Genomic DNA, 13,443 nt, shown 5'->3' on the forward strand with positions numbered 1-13,443 from the left:
GAATAAACAGCAATAGGATTAATTTAACCCTAAATCATTATTCTTTTCAATGCTTACATCAGTCTCGTTTTCTTTATGGGCACGTTTGTATCTCTTTCCCAGTTCAACTTTTTCATTCGCAGGATTTCCACCATAGTGATAAAGCAGTTGCATTCCTTCCTCGAAGTACCCTTCCTTCTCCTGATAATTCCTCGCGTACCTAGTCAAATTATTCAGGTCCTTCGAATCGAAGGCAGCCTTCACTGCCTCGTTCCTCTTTGTCAATGGCTCTCCCTCGGTGCAGTTATGGCTGATGCCCTTTCTACCTTCCAAAATTTCCTATTTCCAGAAAATTAATAATTTCATTAAAGGCCCCAAAAAGAAATCAATTTTCAGCCAAGTACCTTCCGCACATCCTTCATTCCGAACACCTGAGCATCCTGCTTAGACTCGATCCTTCCATTTCCGAATCGTTTCACACTGCCATTATTATTCCCATCCGCATAAACGATATCGATATACCCCGGCTGTTTCTCCAGTCTCCTATTTTCACCTTGGTACACCTGTTCCCTGCCAATATACGGAGGGAACACCCTCGGATCCTGCCTCCTCTCAACATTCTCAGAAGCTGAAGTTTCAGGATCCTCGTATCTCGTTTCGCTTCTCCTGCCACTGTGGTAGCCTCTCCTCTGGCTCTCCCTAGCCTCTCCCCGTCTCTCTCCAAAGGAAGCAGACCTACCTTGATCGTACATCTCCCTCTGCTCCTGGTTTCTCGCATTCAGAGCAGCATTAATAGCACTCATCGCATAGATCATCTGAACGTCCGCAGGATACCTCATGTTCGCAACGATTTGACTGGTGTCCTGTTTCGATACCACTTTAGCGCCCTCCATGCTGAAGGTTCCGTAATTTGAATCCTGAGGAGAGTTTTCAGATCGCTCAGGCTTTTCCTTCATTTTATCCGCTTGGATCTTCAACAGGAACGGATCGTACTGTCTGAATCTATCGAAACGGCTGTCCTCCGGGCTGGTCATGATCTTGCTCTCCTGGTTGGTAGCCGAGACGATGGCTTCGAAGCTCTCGTTCTGGAGCTTCGGTTCCTTGATCAGAGTGTGGAATCTGTACCTGATGGAGTCCAGGTCCCTCAGATCGCTGTAGCTCACGTATCCTGCCTCCAGCTCGCTCAGGTTCGACTTCAATCGTCCCCTAGCGATGTGGATGCTGTCCAGAGTGGACTCGTTCAGCCCGGTGATCTCCACGTTCCTCAGGATTATCCTATAGCTGGTGTCTCCTTCCGACTGGTCCACCTTGATCACTGGGACTTTCAAAGGGTCTAGTTTACCCGTTTTGGAGAATCCTCCCGTGAGTAACTTGGTCCAGAGTTCCTGGGACATCTGCAACAATGAACCTTGACATTTGACCAAGGATACAAAAAGTGCAACCAGGTACAGTGTCCTCAGTATCTTCGCCATTTTTGCTGATTTTTCTTCTTGGTTTTTTGAGACACTTCACTGCTGCGTTTCGATCTGCCAGACGTAAACGGGCTTGAATAATAAGAGAGTGACGATGGTAATCACGATGAAGACGAAGAGGAAGCAGAAGAGGGCGACGCACATCAACACTCGTGGGTGAAGGCGAACGATTTCCTGCGATTCCAGGATGATCGATCGAATGTCGATCAGAAATCACGGCGAAAGATCATCGGATGTTTGGTTCGAACGTACGGTCCGAGAGTGTGGACGAGGAAAAATGTCGTTCGTCAGCGAGTACGCCGGACGTTTTTATACTTCTTGCTGGAAGGGCATCGAAACTGGGCCATGGACCAGAGATTCTTGACGCGCATCAACTAGGTGATGTCTCTAGTTGCTACTCTTTCTTCTTCTTCTTCTTCAGACGCTGTCCTCTTAAGCTGAGCTCCCGTTGCGAGCTTATACAGGGCAAGGTCCTTCCCCGACCTTAAGTGGTAAAACCATCGACGACGATGGTCTGGGTGCAAAGCCGCAAATAGTACGCCATAGTTGTTCGGAATTACGTAATGGATTCTTCTTAAATGTACATCGCCGCGGGTACGCTTGTTCTGCATCTTTGTGTTTAATGGGGAGTGGCGAGGTGTTATAGATCGACTTGGTCATTTTATTTTAACGCGTTAAATGTTGGGGGGATCATCGATGGAGCAGCAAATTAGATATTCTGAAATGATTAAAGAATATTATTTTTAGTTAGCAAATTTAATAAATAAAAAATTAATTTAATTTAATTTAAAAAAAACTAGATATCATTAAAATTGAATAATATCTAATCTCTAAATATATTTATCATTTTAATTTCACAAAAAAAATTTTATATACTTAACCCTTTTAATTTCGAGATATTTAACTAATAAAAGATTTTTAAATCAACTCTGATACCAAAGGTACAAAATTTTACTTTATTTATAAAAATTTTAAAATTTCATTACTATATTTATAAATAAAATTTATTATTTCTTAAAATTTACTTTAACTTTTCATTATTATAAAAGCTTTTTCTAATATATTTTTATTTAATTCACAGTTCGTTTCACAGTAGTGAAACGAATAAGAAGTTTAAAGTTTGATATTAATTATTCCTATTCTGATCTCTTCGACGACGGACCATAGAGAGAGTCCCATTGTTTTCTAAGTTTTACACTGTTCCCTTACAAAATTATTTCTCCAATATACGAATCCCTTTCACTAGAAAATTATACATTTAATTTTAGCTTATTATATTTTAATTAATGTACAATAATTAATTTGCTGGACTGCTGAAAATATAACAAGAAAAATGCGACAAGCGTGATGCAAATATAGAGCCAAAGACTTGTGCAATCCGTAAAAGGAAGTGGAAGCGAAATAGAAATAACAATGTCAGCGCATTGTCGATCGATGGCACGTACGCAATTTTCGATGACAAACACAGTTTGGAATTATTCCGTGATCGGACCTCCTCGTAGCAACAATGAAGATCCAGAAATCTTTGACAATTCTTTTTCTATACATTTATTCATCTGCTTCTTCACCGATTCCAGAAATTCGTGAGTATTGTATTTCATAAAAAGACTTCTTTGCTTTTGATTGAAACCTATTTCTTTTTTTTTCAATTAAAAAAATTTAATGACATACTTCTCAGATGCCAAGTGCATAAGCCTGCATCTGGAGCGCGCACATTTAATTCACGATGATTCGTACAGAAAATCATGCAATGAACATTCAAAGTATTCAGGTTTACTGCACGAGCGTGTCTAATTTTAATTCTCGACAAGTTTAACGACAAATTAATACCGCAACTTCTCGATTTGCAATTGTAATTAATTTTTGGGTCCACTTTAATTTTCAGCATCATTTTTAAAAGTATGTCATCGAAACGATCCACAGCTCAGCGACTGCATCAAGGAAAGCATCAACTTGTTAAAACCGTACTTGAAAAATGGAATTAAAGAACTTCAAGTTCCACCGTGTGAACCTCTTCATATTAAAAATATTGACATCGATCAAAGCTCTGGACCTATTTACGTTCATGCGAAATATAAAAATATATCCATCTTTGGAGGAACTAATACCATACCAAAAAGCATCAAGTAAGTTCATTCAGTTTCAATTCTAATTGAACAAATTAATTAATGAATCTTCTTTCATTAGACTGGACTTCGATAAAAACCGAATGAGACTGAAGTTGTATATTCCAAGGCTCGAGATGATTACTAATTACAATCTTGACGGCAAGATAATGATGCTGCCGATCACAGGAAATGGTGTAGGACACGGAAACTTCACAGACATCGATGCAATTATCACCTTGCAGATGGAACGATACAGAAATCTGGATACACAATTGATTCATCAAAAAGTAGACGATATTTACGTGGATTTTGAAATAGGTCGTGCAACTGTGCACCTGGAGAATTTATTCGATGGCGATGCTACCATGTCCAGTGCCATGAATTTGTTTTTAAATGATAATTGGAGAACAGTCGTGGCGGAGATCAAACCGAAACTCGAAGAGACCATAGGCGAATTGATTAAGAATTTTATGAATAATATTTTCTCCGTGTTCCCCGAGGATTCTTTATTACCACCGTGATGGATTTTTATTGTCTGAAGAAAAGGTGTACGTTTTTGGAAAAAATAAAATTTTTAATTATATGCCTTTGTCTCTTCCTGTCTCTTCCTAGGATATCTGGTTCCTCCTCGAAAAATTCTATTTTATCGATGGATTTTGATTATAGAATTAGTACAGAATCATTTGCATATAATTATAAATGATTTGATTAAATATTTGAAAGCGTATAATTAATAGAATTAATTAATTTTTGGTAAAGGTAACACTAAAGAAAAATAGAGCTACTTTATTCAAAATAAAATTTTTTGAGTGAAATTAAAAAAGAAGTTTTTTAAAATTTCATTAACAGTTATTTTTTTATCTAAATGTTTAAGTCCAGTACACGCCTAGTAGAAGATAACCATTTTCTGTGAGTGTAAGGTGGAGTGCCATGTTACAGGCGCAGTTTTCAACTTGATTTATTTACTGTTCTGTTTATAAAAATTGATATCTATTTCTTTCAAGTTAATTAAGCTTCCCTATTAATACCAAAAACCTTGTGTCCTGAAACTTCTTTCTTAAGCAATAAGTTATTTGCGTCGCGTTCGAATTGTAAATTACAGTCTGAAACGAAGTAATTATTTTAATATTAGCTTCCGAGATGAGCATAATAATCTTACAGAATTACTGCTTTCGTAGTATAATGACGTTCTTGTGAAAGAGGAAATTAAAAAACGTTCGAGAAAAAAGTAAGAGTACCTTGATGTAATTTTTGCTCTACTGAGCGACTTATAAATATTTTTTACTGCGAGTGTTCTTTAAGATATTGAAAAATTCCGTCCATTTATATGGAGAGACTGTTACAAATTAACAAGAAGCCACTTAATAAATATGTAAAATATAAAAATCAATTTTGCAAATCATTTTATATATCAAAAAAATGTCGAATGTTTTGCTTACATAATGAATGAGAATGAAACGAAAGAGAATTTCTTCAGAAAATTTCGATACTTGTTACATAATTAAATAGCTACTAGTACTAATCTCTATTTATGTAACATCATTTCTTTGTGCTATAATTCTAAAAAATGAAATCATATTGACAGTAATAAGAGTAGCAATAATAATTATTACCAGTGTCATTTCTTTTTAATGAATACTATTTTTTATAAAATATGAAAGTTCATTTTATAATCACCGGACAATTTTTTCTCTAAAAACTTGTATCAAGGTGACATGGAAATTTCTTAAAAATCAAACATCTTTTTTTGATCCAGTAAATGTCAAAATATCTCATGGAAAGATCTTAAGGATCATTAAGATCGTTCACGGGTCGACGAGTCTCAAAAGCATCGCAACATCTGATTTGCATTTTCCAGATGCTCCTATCTTTTTTTCTAATACGTTAGAAAGCCATCTAAATTAAAGATACAACCGTGGACAGGTCGAAGGATGTCTGGTGAGCAATAAATTAGGCAACCTTCTGTTTTGGGATTTCTCCAATTGCTGTGAAACCAGAAAGTTTCAAGGTGTTCAAACAATCGAGAGGACTTGAAATTAGAAGAGTCGCAAAGATCCTTTTCACGCAAAAACCAATAATAGAGCCAGGAAGTTAGGTGAAATTCTTCGAAATTTCAGACAAAGATGTGTGAGAACTTTCGACGATTAGAAATAATTGAAAAATTAATTTAAAAGCTTAAGATTGAATTAGATTCTCCAGAAAGAAAATACTTGCAAAATCCACCATTCTTTGTTCCTTATTTCCGAGTAATTTGTCTTGTATGCAGCTCACGTGTTCCATCAAGGACCAATTCGAAAAGACAATGCGATATTAAAAATTCATGGTCAGCTATGCAGTGAATAGAAGATCGTGACTTACTGTTATTGTGTATTAATATCGTCCGACGATGTTACTTGAAAATAAATCATCGACTTTTGCATGATTATTCTATTAACAATTTAATGTTGCTCAAGAAAATCGTGGATAGGATGGCATGGGAGTAGGAAATACGCGAAACAAAACGAGAATTTCATAAGAAACGGGATGGTTGTGATCCCACCATGGGATTGATGTCATTAAAGCAGCAGTAATGACTCGTTTTGATGATGTAGAGCTCTTGTAACGAACTAAAGCCGGTGTTACGCAAAGTATACTATTCATTCGAAGGTGTACAGTGTATGCTATTATCTTTTTGCCTATTATACAATCGTCATGAGCTAATTTTAACCCTTTTGCATCCACGTGAATTTCATTTCAGACCTTCTTTTATTTTCATTTTCCAAATTTTGGAATATTATTTTTCGGACTTTTGGAAAGTTTTTCCTTTCAAAATTTTAATATCCAATTTTGATCAATATACATAGGAATAGATTACAAGTGTCTTAATTAATATTAATGAGATCCTTTATCTCAAAACGAACCGTAAATTTCCACAAAAGCGAATCACGAGGTTCGTAAGAGTCAGAATGCCGGTTCGAATGGTGGAAATAGAAAGAGGCGAACCCGTGGCGATGTTTAAAGCCGAACAGAAGTGGCCAAGGTAGGGGAACACTCTCATATAAGACAGAATATGAAGGGAGTCCGTGTTTAGTTTAACAGAGTCGATCCACCCAATCACCGCCTGTGAAATCCTTAATTAATCATCAATGTGTCTCATTTAAACAATGATATCAGAAGCATCGATCAAACGGAGTAATCTAACGAACAGTGAGAATCAAATCGACAATAAATCGAGTGTGTTTGAATAAAAGTGTATCAAGGATAGAAATAGATCATTGTCAAGGACCAAGGATATCGTACACATATTTATTCGGATTTTACAGGATTCTGATTGATGGAAGATACTGGAGGAATCTAATTCAAGGTCTTCGAAGTCAGGGAGTAATTTTCGTTGATACGTGGGCCTAATTGGGGTTAATTAGTCAGGATGATATCAGGATCAAGGATTGCTTGTGTGATGCTGGTTGGACTGTTAGCCGGTGAGCTGGTGTCCTGTCAGAAGAATGATCCTGTATTGAACGAACCTGATTTCGAAACTCGTAAGTTTCTGTGATATTTTTTTATTTCAATTTTGTGTCAGCAAAGGTGATTTGATTGAAATTGAACAAAGTTTGATATTTTGGAAAATGATAATAATTATATTAAATAATAATAAAAATATTATTAAAATTATTAAGAAAATGAAATAGTACACAGACTAATTACTAATGCAAATTAGACTCTAATTAAGTTAGCAATGAACCCTGCTACTCAGGAGGATATCTCAAACAAGTTACTAATTTTTCATGATAATTAAGTAATGAAACAATCGATAGATGATGATGTAGATATCAGTGACACTTGATTCGATGCAAGTACAATTATGCAACCACTCTCAGGGTTTCTTGAAGGTTCGATCGTTCGAGACTCATTTCCTTCAAATTAGCTTCATACCTGTCATAGACTTTTCTAATGAATAATAATTAAAAGGACATAATCCTGTCGATCAAGTAACAATAGAGTTTCTGATCAACGTATATATACGTCCTTGAAAAATCAATTGAAATTGTGGAAATTTTAACTAAATTGAGCAATAAATATTTTGGAAGTCCAATTTCATTTAAATATCGATGAATAATTGATGACTATTGAAACAGGTTAATGTGGATATCATCAAGAATTTCAATTTATAGCAATTTTAAGAAGCTAATAAATATTTATTATTCATTATTAGTGGATAAATTTTATGGCGATACTAATGGCAATCACGTGTTAATTTTAATTAAATTTTTCACAAGTGAGATAATATTAAAAATTATTAAAATCCATCTTTTTCCATTGATAAGACTTAGCTTCCTTTTTTTTTTTTCAAACGTAACAAGTCTTCATTCCAGACGTAACACGTAACAATGAGTCTACTCAATACTAAATCATTCCTAGTATTTTCCTTTTACAACCATTGAGCGTATCTGCCTTTCTCTTTCTTCGTGTAGGGTAATTGTGGGAAATGATTATATCACGGAAGCATATTCGCGTTTTTCTGTAAAATTGTTCTGTAGCAACATAGTAAGTACTTGAAAAAATTGCAGACAGCTAAACACTGTTTTCCTTGACAGACAGAATCGTTTAAATAATCGTAAATCGTACCGTGATACACCTGGAGTACCTGAAACGAATACTAATCGAAGAACAGCGCAATAACTTCGAAATTATTGATTGAGGGCACCATATATAACCTGAATGATGAAAGCAAAGAAACCATCAATAAATTTTTCATTTCACAATTTCTGATTTTGTAAAATTCAATAATGCAAAGCATTATTAATATTATGTATTATTATATACTATTATGATTATAATTATAATAAATAATATTAATAATGCAAAGCATTATTGAATTTTACAAAATCAGAAATTGTAAAATGAAAAATTAATTGATTATAATTAATAATATAAACGCGAACCTACCCTTATTTTCCATAACATCCCCATAGTAAATATTAAAAACACTAATTTTCACTTTCCCTTACTTTTTCAACACTCAATCCCGAATTTTTCAAGAACAGCTTCCAAGCCCTCCAGCTCATTACCCACCCTATCAGCTTCGATTCTGCAATCATGTGGGTCAAACGATCACGATCACGACCACGGTGGAACCGTGTCCATCGCGCAATCGTGTTCAATTCGTGCGCAATTGGTTCCGTTTCGAAGTAAGAAAGCCGGTTAGAATTCCGGGATGGTCTGATGGACATTCAGAGGTTGGTCGGTGGAAACGCTTAGAAAGACATCGCCTATTATGCGATGGCGTTGGTCACCGGCTGAAGATAATGGTAACGGGCATGGCGTAACGGCTCTCGATGGTGCGGCGAAGGTTATGTCAGAGATTGCATAACGAGAAGCCAAGGATCGACGGCAATCGGTCGGAGAAAGTAGCGACGGATCTTACACGACGCACCGGTATCCTCGAAACGTTCCTCCTCTTCGTGTATAAACGCTTCGAGTGAAAGCGATAACGCGGTACGTACACCTCGGGTGCATCGAGTGGTCCAGATACTTATTATTATTATTTCGGTCTTCGATCCTTTAACGGTGTTACCAAATTTCGTCTGACGTCATCTTGCGAAGGTCGTCCTGAATTTTCGGACACCCCGTTCTATTTATGAATGTAGGGTAATTGGAAGACGCTACAGAGCGGGGGTGGACAAACCGTGACGCATTAATTGCGTGATTAAATTATTCCTTTCCTCCCCTAAGCGAAGCAGATCCTATCCTCATCTCTATTTTTCAATCCTTAACCATAAACGTAAGAAGGTATAAAAAGTGCTCGAGTTATAGACGCATCTAAATTCGTCTGTGAAAATATTGGCGCAGGATATGCAAAAGGTTGACCACCCCTGGTACAGAGTTTCATTGAACACATGACACTACACGCATTGAAATTACTGACAATCATGAATGCACATTCTCTTCAATTCTACACGTATACAGGGGAATCTCATTAACCCCCGGACGGCGGACCATGGAGAAAGGCCCACTTTTAATTTCATTTCCTAAATTTTACAAATGAATACAAAGTAATAATTCATCGAGAAATAATAAATTCCAACAGGAAAATGAAAATCTATTCTTTATGACTTTGTGGTGCAAGTGGAAAAGAAAGTAGCGAAAAGTGAGCCTCGTAAATTTCCCCGACTGATGTAACAACGGTGTAATCATCGTGATCGGTTCGTATTGGAAGATTTAAAGAATTCCACGAGAGAAACGTAGTTTTCTACGTTAAACAGAATAAATTCTTACGATATTTGTCAGAATAATTTTGGAACAGGAACAATTTTCAGAGTAGGAAGTTTGTTTTCTACAAAACTACCCCCTCAGGAATGTTTTAAATTATTAGCAGCTGTTCTGTCGGATAAACAAGTTTGATTTCTTTTTATGGATACTAGAAGCATTTCAAATATTCTTCACACGTGATATTGTATGTCAAGATTAGTTGTTAGTCGAATACTAATGTGCAGTTTTACGAGGGAAATGCGCAGTGATTCGTGTCGGCCTTGAACGTTCAAAGGTTCTATCGAAAATCAAAATTTTTTATTTACAGTGTTTATTTTCTGTGAAGACCTCGGAAGTGAGAGTGGTTGCATAAAGGTACCGGAAACGGGAAAGCACCGTTGGAAAATCAAACCGCGTGACTTTATGCAAAATCAAGAGCATTACGAATATTACATTCCTTTCATCATTTTTTATTTTCACAGCCGAATACATATTACCCTGCAATAGGTCGGATCCAAAGGTAGAATCATGCTTCCAGAAGACTTTGAATCACCTACAACCATACTTGCTGAAAGGTGAGTATAAATTCTCCAAGAAAATTTTATAGTAGTAGAATAATTTTTCGTAGAAAATAACTTTTGCACGAGGTAAGTGAAGAGCATTAACGTAACTCATTTTAGATTAATATTTAATTATGTTAATGTTTATATAAGACACCTCAGTGCATGTAATTCTATTCTAGTTGAAAACCTTATATAAACTAGACCTTTCCTAGGTTACGAACATTAATTTTCAATTTTATAATTTCCTTGATAAAAATTGGACGTGAAACAATTAACCCTTAACAGTTTTTAATTTTTTTTACCCACCAACAACTCCTTTATTCATTTACAAAATAGATCAATAAAATGTTGTATTGCAATATTAAAACATTAAAACATTCAGATTAAAACATTTTTAATTGTTTTAAAAATTGCGTTGCATAATGTCGAGTCTAGCTCGACATAGGAGTAGTAAGGGTTAATAAAATTAGAGGATAAATGACTAACAAAAATTGACTTCGCTCTAATTTAATTTAAATTTAATAGCAATAAGTTTCATTGAAATAATAGTAGATCAATAATTTTCATTGTATAGAATAACGATTCCTTAGGTATCCCTGAATTGGACCTACCCCCGATCGAACCCTTAATCATCCCCGAGCTTGGAATGGAAAATGGGCAAGGAGCTGTTCGTGTCAGAGCTTTGTTTTCCAATATCACGGTTATAGGGGCAGGAAATTATTCAATTATGAAGACGAGGGTAGATATTCCGTCGTATAGGATTGACCTTCACCTAGGGTTCCCGAAGATCGAGCTTCAGGGTCGTTACGAGGTGGTAGGGAACGTATTACTTTTCCCCATTCAAAGCCATGGAGATTTTTGGGCACTTTTTGGTGAGTTACCTTTTGCATTCGTTAAAATTTAGCAAATAATAATTTGTTAATTAAACGAGCAACGATAAAACATTTGAAGAGGATTGCAAATTTAACCCTTTCTCTAGGAATGCCTTATTTTTAATGAGAAATTAATAAAGAAAATTAATTTTCAGGTGATGTACTCGCTATTGCAAGAATTCAAGGAGCAGAAGAAATAAGAGACGGTGTTCGTTACTTGAAAGTGGCAAAGATGCTGGTCGATTTTAGTCTGGGACGTGCAAGATTCCGTGTCGTCGACGAATTAAACGGGGAAAATGTGATAGGTCAAGCGATGAATCAATTTCTAAATCAAAATGCTAAAGAGATCATCGAAGAGATGAGACCGGCTGCCAGTGCGAGCATTGCGAAACACTTCAAAGACTTCCTTGGAAAGGCTTTGGTCAAGATACCATTGAAAGTTTGGCTCCATGACACGTAGCTTATTTTGACTGCTTCTCTAAATAGACAATGTTTTCGAGAAACAGCAATAGCATTGTTTTGTAATTAAGACGTGTTTTCATCAGGCTGAGTGATCGAAATCGAAGAATGTTGCGAAATGGTTTAAGAACTGTGATGATTTTAACACTTCGACGACAGTTTATTCAGATTATTAATTACTGTGGATATTGTCTGGATTAAAGACTCTTCAACCCTTTTGTTATTATTGTTGAAAATTTCATTGTAACATGTTGCAAATAAAATTCAATCGTAACGAAAGGGTTAGGTTAATTAGATAATTTGTACGAACCTTAATAGGGAAGTAAACTAGTATACCTCTCATCAATTTTTGTATTATCAGTGATTATTTGCACACCAAATACATGACATCATCAATATTTACCTAGCTATCAGCGTAGAATAAATAGAAAAATGTATGAAATTTTTAGAAAATATTTACGAGAAAGTAGAATTTCTTATTTCAGCTGATTAGTTCCATGATACAAGTTTCGATTATCAAGCGGGTGGGTCGTTTAATAACGCGAAACGTCATTGTAAATAGCAAGGGAAAGAAGAAATAAAGCAATAAATCATTCGATTCCAGTGGGTAAATAATTTGTCACGCATAAGCAAAGAAGATTCAAGATAATGATTGAAACACAAATTTCCGAGATAATAGAATTTTCTATTGTGCCGCATAATTCTAATGTTTCCTTGCTTACAAAGGTACACGAGGATCAATGATTACAGTAATAAAAAACAGAAAAATTATATTCTTGATAAAATGAATGAAAAAATATAGAACTGACCTCATTTATCATTGATTCTTCTGTTTATAGTAATTCAAAGTAATTTCTAGTACGATTTACATATTCGTATATGAATTGTTCAATGCAGACAAGATGATAATTATACGTTCAAACATTGTAATAAAGAAAAATTCTTTACTTCGTTTCCAAGTATCCAACCCTTAAATTAATATCTAAAACAAGATGCAATCACTCGATCTATACATTCATCGATTATCTGTTACTATCAAAGTTCACAAATTTAGTTAGAAATTAGCAGTAGAGAAACAAAAAATAATGAATCATTCAGTCTTAAAATTAGCAACTTAGAAAACAAATTAGTTAGTCAATTTTTACATCACTAATTACAATAATTGCATTATAATTACAATACCATCCAAATGAACAAACCTAATTATAAATTAGCAAGAAAATGAAATGAATAGAAATGAATAGTTAGTCAATTTTTACATCCCTAATTACAATAATTGCACTATAATTACAATACCATCCAAATGAACAAACCTAATTATAAATTAGCAAGAAAATGAAATGAATAGAAATGAATAGTTAGTCAATTTTTACATCCCAAATTACAATAATTGCACCATAATTACAATACCATCCAAATGAACAAATCTAATTATAAATTAGCAAGAAAATGAAATGAATAGTTAGTCAATTTTTACATCCCTAATTACAATAATTGCACTATAATTAAAATACCATCCAAATGGATAAATCTAATTGTAAATCAGCACGAGAAACTGAAATATCATCGTCAAGAAGAATTCTAAAATATATCCAACAATCCACCCCTTAAATCTCATATCATATAAGAGAACCCAATCTCTTCCCCATCATCCCCAAGATTCATTCCCACCCCTAAATCTCAAACTTCCTTCCAATCCTATTTCAATAATTCACCCCCCCATCAAAAAAGTGTGGAAAAATCATCTCGTGCCGATTCGGCT

At 35.1% G+C, this 13,443-nt stretch overlaps 3 protein-coding genes across 7 annotated transcripts in view; 2 read left to right on the forward strand and 1 right to left on the reverse strand.

The window, feature by feature from the left end:
• LOC117606988 (uncharacterized) overlaps positions 1–13,443 on the reverse strand; it is a 75,821-nt gene that overhangs the window by 2,807 nt on the left and 59,571 nt on the right. For all 3 annotated transcript variants that reach the window (XM_076690139.1, XM_034330106.2, XM_034330116.2), the window contains exons 2-3: positions 384–2,169; positions 58–318 (exon numbers count right to left, since the gene is read on the reverse strand). In XM_076690139.1, the coding sequence (XP_076546254.1) occupies positions 58–318; positions 384–1,451 (1,329 nt within the window). In that variant the 5' untranslated portion in view covers positions 1,452–2,169. The remainder of the gene's footprint in view (positions 1–57; positions 319–383; positions 2,170–13,443) is intronic.
• On the forward strand, positions 2,888–4,276 carry LOC117607125 (protein takeout). Its single transcript, XM_034330416.2, has 3 exons — positions 2,888–3,034; positions 3,337–3,577; positions 3,639–4,276. Exons 1-3 carry the CDS (start codon positions 2,959–2,961, stop codon positions 4,078–4,080), a joined length of 759 nt encoding a protein of 252 aa, XP_034186307.1. The 5' UTR covers positions 2,888–2,958; the 3' UTR covers positions 4,081–4,276.
• Positions 6,591–12,603, forward strand: LOC117607104 (protein takeout). 3 transcript variants are annotated; one of them, XM_034330383.2, is made up of 5 exons: positions 6,591–6,745; positions 6,862–7,077; positions 10,270–10,362; positions 10,941–11,222; positions 11,378–12,602. In XM_034330383.2, the coding sequence occupies exons 2-5, from the start codon at positions 6,966–6,968 to the stop codon at positions 11,680–11,682; spliced, it is 792 nt and encodes a 263-aa protein (XP_034186274.1). In that variant the 5' UTR covers positions 6,591–6,745; positions 6,862–6,965; the 3' UTR covers positions 11,683–12,602. The 3 variants fall into 3 exon arrangements, with proteins under 3 accessions (XP_034186274.1, XP_034186283.1, XP_034186265.1); XM_034330392.2 differs by having other exon boundaries at positions 6,592–6,772; positions 11,378–12,603; XM_034330374.2 differs by having other exon boundaries at positions 6,592–7,077; positions 11,378–12,603.

The sequence above is a fragment of the Osmia lignaria genome, chromosome 9 (assembly GCF_051020975.1).
Source record: "Osmia lignaria lignaria isolate PbOS001 chromosome 9, iyOsmLign1, whole genome shotgun sequence".
Taxonomy (NCBI): Eukaryota; Metazoa; Arthropoda; class Insecta; order Hymenoptera; family Megachilidae; genus Osmia; species Osmia lignaria.